Raw genomic sequence first — 9,395 nt, forward strand, 5'->3', positions numbered from 1 at the left:
AAAAAAACCCACACATCTAGTTAATGCAAATTTATGTTTATTCTTTTGCTGTTCTACCCTTCCGTAAACATACTCATTCTAACACAAAATATTTCAAATAGGCACATACAAAAACATATCATACATGGGCAGTAAAATGAACATGAAGAGAACAAAAATTGCTTAGAAAGAGGAAAACATCAGTGATGAAGTACAATTTGGTATTATCCGTTCCATACGAAGAACTATGACATTGGTATTGGATACCACCAACACTTTCTGGTGCTGTCTCCAATTCAATAGGATTTTAGTGTTACATACTCTGCAGTGAATGCACACAGAGTGTCAAAATGACATCATGTCTATCATATCCTCACCTGTTTCCTTATGCCTACATAATTATTCCCACATGGTATTGCTGAAATGTTAGACAGCTGGTCAAAATGTTCTCAAAAAGCAGGTTAACAGAGGACTAGCTGCTCATATGTTATGGTATTACTATTTCTAGAAAAGCAGGATGAGCCTGAAGATTTGTAAATGAAGCTGTAGCAAACTCTAGTGGTATCTATACGACACTGCACATGGCAGAATCTACATACACAAATGTACACAAATTCTCTGACCAAGTATAATGTTCCACATTACTATGGTTGCTAACTTGCTATATGGAGACAAACGTACCACAGATATTTAGACATATCCAGGACCTATAGTATGAAAATACCTATATAGGACATTATATCAGATACAAGATTTTCACATTGTGTTACTTGTGTGCAGCAATCGATGTTGCAGTAGAACAAACTGAGCAGGATCTACATGTGCTTTCTTTCTTTTGGTCTTGCTCACTTGAAACTACAGCAGATTTGAAATATGAGTAAATGTTCACAGGTACATCACTACAATGTGTTTCTTGTCATGGTAATTCTCCCGAGATAAAGTTGAGGTTGACGTCATTCGCACTGCCTACTCTCCTATCCTACATACTGGTCCAGTTGCTGTAGTGTTGATCTTCAAGATTTAACTTCATTTTCCCAACAAAAAAAAAGTCTAGACTAAGAAGCATGCATTATCAACAAACACACCCACACACACACACTCTCACACACACACTCAAATCTAAAGTCAAGCCAGCATCAATATTCTTCACTCCCTTGCGACAGAGAATTATCAATGAACTGCTTCTTCAATTAGATTCATTATGGCAGAGGCTTTCCATAAATTCTTGAACAGTAACAGGTTTGGAAAGCTGCGTTGGTTGTAGTAGAATTGTTACTAAAATCGCCTCAGAACTTGAGAACGATTTTTTTGTTACTTTACATTTAGTGTACAACGCCTGAAGCTTCAGCTGTCTCCCTGATCAAAGGCCGACCAAAACAAGTGCATTGTTCAATGCAACATTTCAAAAGTCACTCTTGAAGTCTGTGCGTGATCCTATGGATTCCAGCTGGAGTAAACTACTCTTACAGACTAACAGGGGAGCTACTGTACACCAGGCGCGTAACCAAAGCTTTCTGTTCATGACGCTTGAAATCCATATTAGAAGACTTTCAAAAGACTTCTACGCCGCTATAATGTCTGGTGTAGCTACCTCCATTGATTATAGTGGAAGCTAATAGTTGCAGCAGACGCAACGCGAACAGAACGCTTCCGTTACACATCTGGTGTGGCTCCCCTGTTAGGCATTGAATGACTAGGGGCTGGGGATGCTTGCTTTTTTTTCACCCTTTTGTGAATATGTAAGCACTTTAAAAATGGCTTACTATTTGGCAGCAATTTGTTTTTAGTAGTGATAACTCAACATGTCTCCTTACATCGCACTACCAATGCTCACTATGGGAGACCAGTAAGAAAAGAAAAAGGATGCTCTTGGTCTCTCTCTCTAAAATGAGGAATCAATTGAGCTTTAGGCATTTCTGACATGCAAACCTGACCCAACCACTGTTTACGAAAAACCAAAACATTGAGGATCCCTTTTCAAAGGGCAATAGTTTCCCTATAATGGTTTTGTCATAAATAATGTATCATAAATAGTGCATACCAAAACTGAAATTTCAAACTACAAAGGATTTCTTTGTCAATGTCACCATGCTAGATGTAGGTTTAGCAGACATTTTGGCTATATTTATCTATGGACTACAGGTAACTCTGTGTCCTACCACATGGTAATGGTCATTCGGGTAATACTGCATGAGTTTAGCTACATGGTAGTGGTCTGTCAATGGGAACCAAACATTCTCATTGACAAGACAAATACGCCTACAAAACTTCGGTACCATCCCTGACCCGAGACTAGGATGTGATTGGTTGATTGAATGGGGGGGCGGGGGGTGGGTTAGTTGCTCAGGGAGCTGACTGGTGGGAACTCCTGCTCATCATCCAGACGGATGGACCCAGCAGCCAACTCGTGCTCGGGGATGACCTCACCCTTTTTGGCTCCTCCATCTTCCGAGTAACCTACCATTAGAATTAGAATTAGAATTAGAATTAGAGACCTATTTAGATAGAAATCAAATGCATATTAACACCCAAGCTTACAGTAGGCTAGTAAAACCACTATTTCTAGGTGTGAGAGTATGGCATTTGTTCAGACAATATCTGTAGCAATCAGTGCTTTGTGCCCTTTGAAGACAATCACGTTAAACATAAATTTAAAAACAAAATTACCTTTATCTAAAAAAAATATTCTGTAATCTTAGAATTTAACATGTTTTTTATTCACTGATGCTCAAGAGAGATAGTGTCACGCTATATTTCCCCCATGTCATTCACCACAGTGTTTTATCACTCCACAAAAAATCTAAGAAAGTTTTTGATGCACACACACAGAACAGAAATCTGAATTATTACATAAGACATTTTTTTAAGGAAAAAACACTACACTAAAATAAATCATGCACCCCTCCCCTACACACAGGACACAGTTACTCAATGAATCAGATATCACTTTTTTGACACCTGATTTATTGAGACATTTATACATTTATTGTGTGTGTGTGTGTGTCTGTGGGGGAGGGGGGGAGTGCGGTTAATCTGGAGTGCGGTTAATCTGATAGGACAGGGAAGAGAGTGTCAGGAAGCAAGTGGGAGAGAGAAAGGGCATTTACTGGGGCACGTGAACCCAAACGTGGTACAGGATCACTTGAATGAACTCTGACCTGTGAGGCCGGCGGAGACGGTGTGCTCCACGCAGACGGGGGTGGCGAGCGTGGCGGCATACGTCTGACCCCCGACGCCGCCCGCGGGCTCGTCCGCCAGCAGCGGCGGTAGCTCCTCCTCGCCGCTGAACAGCCTGACATGAGACAAGAGGAGAACATGAGGAGAGGAGACTCTGCATCGCATGCTGGATAGGGCTGTGCTGATGCAGTGGACAAGGAGCTGGGCTAGCAGGCAGTATCCTGAAAAAGTTGTGGGTTCAATTCCTGGCTACCACCATTGTGCCCTTAAGCACTTTACCCTGAACTGCTCTGGGGATGCTGGAATGTAATAACTGTCTGAGACAGTTTTGAATAGCACAGCCCCTCCTTCCTGTTCTCCCATTACCTACAGTATATAGCAGTTAAATAGTAGTTACTTTATTGTGACTAAGTAGATACTACTATGCTGTACTGTAAGCTAGCAGACAGTGAGGAGATCTTTGCTGAATGTGTCAGGAAGTGCTACAGCTTGGAAAGCACTTAGAGTGGCTAACAGTAGATTTAACGGACACACAGAGCTTCTCCACTAAAGTTACAATGAGTAGTGTCACAGATTAAACTCAGAGACTCGGACCCGTCAGAGCACACACACACAAACACACAGACACACACACACACACACACACACACACACACACCTTTGTTTATTTACTACTTGTGTTTACGCACCTGTGTTTGTTGACCAGTACACACTCCCCGCCATCCTGAGGGTCAACGTTGTACATGTAGAGGTAGCCATCTGAGGAGGCCACCAACAGCCGAGGAAGCTTCTGGATTCTACAAAGGCATAAGAACACACACACACGTGCACATACACACACACACACAAATACATAAGCATACACACACAGTCACACGCATACACATAAAAACATAAACATATGCACACTCACAAAATCTCCCTTTACTGACAATAAAACTCACTCCGGTGGAAGACTACACAATGTACACACATGTGATGCAAGGTGACCAGATGTCCGAGACCAAAACCTGGGACATAATCCCAAAAATGTTTTTTTTGTGAGTTTGACTATCAATCTGATTGAAAGACATACATGTTTTATCTCCAAAAAACGGGGACATAGATCGTTTTTCTGTATTTTCCCGGAGACAGGCAACCTAAAACGGGGACTGTCCCCTGAAACCGGGGACGTCTGGTCACCCTAATGTGATGACATGACATGCACTCTCGCGTGGGTGATTCGGACAATGAGAAGAGGTACAGTACGTACATGGCCAGGGTGCACACGTTCCTCAGGCCAAACATGTTGAGACGGACGGTGGCGAAAGCCCGGTCCTGATGCATCATGTCGGACACCTGGGCGGGCAGGTAGGTACTAGCGGCAGAAAAGACCATCCCCACGTACGCAGTCCAGGTAGACGAGTCCTCGTCCACACTGTCACACACACACACACACACACACACACACAGAGTCACACACACACACAGTCAAATGAGTGCAAAAAACATTCACAATCACAAAACCACAAAAGCAAACACACACACTTGACTATGCTAAATCTTTACTGACTCTGCAAACATTTGCCTATGTTTGCAAATTTCAAGCCATCTCAGAGCAAACCCCCCATCTAAGAAACTGTGTTTTTGCACCACATACTGTATAAACAAACCAAAATGAACACACACACACACTCACAGAACAAATGTGCACATGCATGATCTCTCTCCCACCGACCCAACCCAGACCCAAAGTCCATCGCAATGACCAAAAAAGCTTGTGAGTAATTCATCAGACACTATTACTAACACTAATTGATACTGATACTGATACTAATACTAATCAAACAGTCAATGGATTGTTGCAGCATTCAAGTGAAAGGAGAGAGAGGGGGACCAAAGAGAAAAGGAGAAAAAGAGACCACAGAGGAAAGAAGAGAGAGAGAGAGAATATGGGGTGACCTGGTGCTATGGTGCTCCAGTTTAAAGATGTGCACGGTCTCTGTGTTGCTGGACGCGCACAGGAACTGCCCATCAGCACTGAAGGACAGGGAGCTGATGCTCACATACCTGCAACAACAACAACAAGCAGGAGGTCAAAGGTCATGAGGTCACATTACCTATAGAGAGAGCTGGGCAAAGGGCATTCACTAGGGGGCCCCCAAAAACCTTAGTGGCCAACATTCTTAGCAACGCCCCAGGTGTGTGTGTGTGTGTGTGTTTGATGGAGAAAAAGTAAAAACACACCTCTTCATCCCCCTTCGAAACTCAAACAGCTTCAAACCATCAGGAACACTGAAGACACGGATAACTGTGCCCTAAGCAACACAGATACAAAAACAGGTCAAACACACACACACACACACACACACACACACACACATACGTATTTGCATATTCATGTAGGCATTTATGTATAGGTTACACAATTCCACATGCTCCCTCTCCCATACATAGCCCCCCCCCCCATACACACACACACTGACACATTGAGGTCCATCACAACAAAAACAACAATGCTCAGACACATACCTTCTCGGAAGCGCTGGCTAGCATATTGCCCTGGATGTTGAAAGACATAGCAGCCAGTGGGCTGTCGTGAGCTGGGATCTCGATTATGTTGCTCTGGGAGGGGTTGACAGAGACAGGAACACAGAGAGAGGGAGAGAAGAAGGGTGATTGGTTGCTTATCGGTGAAGACAAGAGAAGAGGAGAAGGGTGATTGGTCGCTTATCGGTGAGTGTGCACCGTTTCCTGGGCCACACTAGTCACGCATGTTGTGACTCTTACCAGGCTGTTGGTGTCATACACAACAATCTCCCCAATACTGGTGCTCCCAGGGTAGGCCAGGTAAGAATTGGAATGGTTTACAGACAGTGCACATAGACCTGGGACCGAGGAAACACAAGTCAACACTCGCAAATGACTCTCTCGCTTTCCCCCCCTCTCTCTCTCTCTCTCTCTCCCTCTCTCTCTCTCCGCCCTTTCTCTCTCTTTCTCTCTCACACAAACACATCATATTTTCATTGCACCAACTATAGCACATTGACAAGAAAATTTAGGGTCATAAAAAAATCCTAACAGAAAGTGGGTGCACACACACACACGCGCACACACAAACACACACACACACACACACACACACACACACACACACACACACACATGTATACACAGAGTGCAGAGCAACTCACCGGTGCGGTTTGCTGGTGTGTTGAGCAGAGATTTCAGGAGCTTCATGTCCTTGATATTGTGAATATAGATGGACTCCTCCAGGCAGACCACCAGTCTCTGTAGGAACACAGAGCAGGAGTTTGAAAGATACACAAGATATCAGCAGCACTCAAAACGCAGCATTAACAGAGAGCAGTATGCCCAGAAGAGCTTGTCTTAAACATATATAGTACATAATATCACAAATGCTGTTGAAAGACCACATTTGACATGTGTTGTTAAATGCAAAACATCAAATGTTTTCCATGACTTTCTCCTGACAAAAACCTGAATTTCCATGACCTGCTATTTAATGCATGGTACACTGAAATGATTTCACAGACCAAAGATTCCAAGTAAATCTTTAGTACAGTTTAAACTGCTACAACAAAATGACCTGACTTCCCATGTCTGGAATAGACTTCCAAGATCCCATGAATAACAATAATAAGTTTCCCTGCAGACCTTAAAGCAACACTAAAGCACGATTCCTCTGTCACACACATGCTATTTGTTTAATCCAGCAAATAACAGACAAGGTAGAATATGTTGCATGATTTTATGAAAGTATGATGTATTGTGACATCGAAGCAAGACAAATTTGTAGTTTCTGATGTCTCATTTCATCGAACTACAGATACACTACCCCACCTTGTAAAGTTACATAGTGCGGTTATCGCCGATAGAGGGCCGCAAAGTGAAAGCAGAAGTGCCGTTCACCCTGTTACAAGTTTATGAACCGCTGCAATGATTTTGTAAACAATATTTTAAGGTACGAAAAACTGTTTAGTGTTGCTTTACAGTAATGTGCTTGTAGGACTATATGGTAGCATACCAAATATGTAACCAGAGGAAAGCCCAATACATATAACAGTATTATTACAGAGGAACTGGCATTCTGAAATGACCCCAATCACGCATCCAACAAAAGGACAAGATAAACATAAAAAAAAAGAACAGACTGCTATCAGTATCTCAAACTCCCTTTGACCACCACCGCCACCACCACTAAGACCAGACCATAGACACACAGCTGATGTTGAGACGTGCGGTCAGACCTGCCGGTTGAGTTTGACGGCCAGGATGTCGCTGGAGTAGCTGTAGTTGCAGATCTCCGTGCCCTTCTTGAAGTGGTAGATGTTCATGCGTCGCGGCATGGAGCGGCTGACCACCACCACCAGACTACTGGAGAAGAGGCGCTCCACGATGTACACGTCTGGACTCTCAGCTACAGTAGCCCCAGGGAGCGGCACACACACATAATACACATCATTAATTGAAAGTAAAGACACTTGTGTGGTGTGTGTGTGTGTGTGTGTGTGTGTGTGTGTGTGCATGTGTGAGTGTAGTGAGTGTGTGTGTGTGTGTAGTGTGTGTAGTGAGTGTGTGTGTGTGTGTGTGTGTGTGTGTGTGTGTGCGCGTGTATGTGCAGTGTGTGTGTGTAGTGTGTGTGTGTGTGTGTGTGTGTGAGAGAGAGAGAGAGAGAGAGAGAGTGTGTGTGTGTGTGTGAGAGAGAGAGAGAGAGAGAGAGTGTGTGTGTGTGTGTCTGTCTGTCTGTCTGTCTGTGTCTGTGTGTGTGTGTACACATCTGGGCTTTCAGCTAGCCCAAAGGAGGAGGGGGCTTAATAGCCTGTTACAATGACCTGTTTGCCCTTGCTTGATGTCATCATGCAATAATAACAATTCACTTTTGAAAAGGCACTCACATAAATCATGAGTATACTCATTGTGGAATTTACACCTGTTACGATATCAAATATAGCTTATACAGGACATATCTTTAACTCCTCGTGCTATAGATGTATGCATAGCCAAGCCTATTTACCATCAAAAACAAAATAACAAAGCAACAGTTGCATCACTTGAAACACTTACCACCTTCATGAATGCAATTCAGTTTGTCCACAGATGCCAAAGAGAAGAGTCGATATCCATCTTTGGTGCCAATAGCCAAAGACCTGACAGAAACAGGGAAAATGTCAAGCTCGGTAGAGAGAGATTCCAAGGATAAGAGAAGGAAAGAGTGACTACAGAGGCAGGTGCTGAGACAACTTTTTATGATAAGTTATCTTATCATTTACCACACCTGCCCAAACAAAGGCTAACGGTTCTGATCTGTGCTAGGAACCACAGGCTGTAGGGCTAAAAGCAGTTGCCATCTTGGATCAATGTCTTTAAAACGTTTCTAGGCCACCTATGTAACACAAAAGGAAGCATGTAAGATGAAGACTAACTTTATGATGAGTGAACCGCTAGAATGTTTAGGCTACAGTGTGTCAGACCAGTCAAACAGACAAAACAGTCTATAAAACGCATGAAATACTGGCAGGAGGTATATCACCTGCTGACCTCATTGTTGGACCCTATGAACTCTTCTAGAGAAAGGCCACAAAGGGATTGAGGTGGCATATGGTGTTCGATTTAGGCGCAGCTAGGTCTAGCTCTTGATCAACAGTCGAGCGCTGTTTTTCTGCATTCCATCTCCATACTTACGTGGAGTCCTGATTGAAGGAGGCGCACACAACTCCCTGTCCTCCAGCGGGTTCATCGGGCAGCCCTCCACAGTCCTGTTCCGAGTCCGATACACCACCCTCGTCCCCCGAACGGCAAGCTGGGACAGGTTCGATCATCCTGCTGTTCGTATCACTGTGTGACACGATTACAGAGTTTGCTTAGACAATATAGCAATATAAAATAGATATTTCGATTGGCAAAGAAAACTGTCTATCGACCCAAATAGAAATCTCCTCCAAATTATTTGTTTTGATCCTTTCAAAGAAATGTCGCAAAAATGCGTGTTGTTGACACTTACATGGCCAGAGTGTCAACAAAACACGGCCAGCTGAGTGCCTGGTACGTCACGTAGGAGAGATGGTGTGTTCGAGATCATTCCAAGCTGGTAAGGTTTTGAAATGTGTCCCATTAAATGTCTCTACCGAGTTGTCTCATCGAGTTGCTTGCACATTTTGTCAAGACATATATATATTTATGGATACTGATTGTTATAATCGAAGCATTTTACTTCTCTGATCAATGCCTAAAGATTG

At 43.3% G+C, this 9,395-nt stretch overlaps 1 protein-coding gene across 1 annotated transcript; it reads right to left on the reverse strand.

The window, feature by feature from the left end:
• Window positions 1-26: 26 nt before the first annotated feature.
• On the reverse strand, window positions 27-9,364 carry LOC134069831 (WD repeat domain phosphoinositide-interacting protein 1-like). Its single transcript, XM_062525943.1, has 13 exons — window positions 9,161-9,364; window positions 8,842-8,994; window positions 8,224-8,306; window positions 7,407-7,576; window positions 6,330-6,426; window positions 5,926-6,023; window positions 5,668-5,760; window positions 5,383-5,453; window positions 5,098-5,205; window positions 4,409-4,573; window positions 3,846-3,953; window positions 3,138-3,271; window positions 27-2,436 (listed from the first exon to the last, which is right to left on the reverse strand). The coding sequence occupies exons 2-13, from the start codon at window positions 8,976-8,978 to the stop codon at window positions 2,315-2,317; spliced, it is 1,386 nt and encodes a 461-aa protein (XP_062381927.1). The 5' UTR covers window positions 8,979-8,994; window positions 9,161-9,364; the 3' UTR covers window positions 27-2,314.
• Window positions 9,365-9,395: the final 31 nt, after the last annotated feature.

The sequence above is a fragment of the Sardina pilchardus genome, chromosome 22 (assembly GCF_963854185.1).
Source record: "Sardina pilchardus chromosome 22, fSarPil1.1, whole genome shotgun sequence".
NCBI classification, from domain to species: Eukaryota; Metazoa; Chordata; class Actinopteri; order Clupeiformes; family Clupeidae; genus Sardina; species Sardina pilchardus.

Bases quoted from the DNA above. Each gene is read 5' to 3' on its own strand.
- LOC134069831 (XM_062525943.1), bottom strand. From the start codon at position 8,978: ATGATCGAACCTGTCCCAGCTTGCCGTTCGGGGGACGAGGGTGGTGTA. The intron at 7,577-8,223 runs GTAAGTGTTTCA...GGGCTACTGTAG, and splicing joins GAATTGCATTCATGAAGGTG to CTGAGAGTCCAGACGTGTAC. The intron at 6,024-6,329 runs GTGAGTTGCTCT...CCTCGGTCCCAG, and splicing joins CACACCAGCAAACCGCACCG to GTCTATGTGCACTGTCTGTA.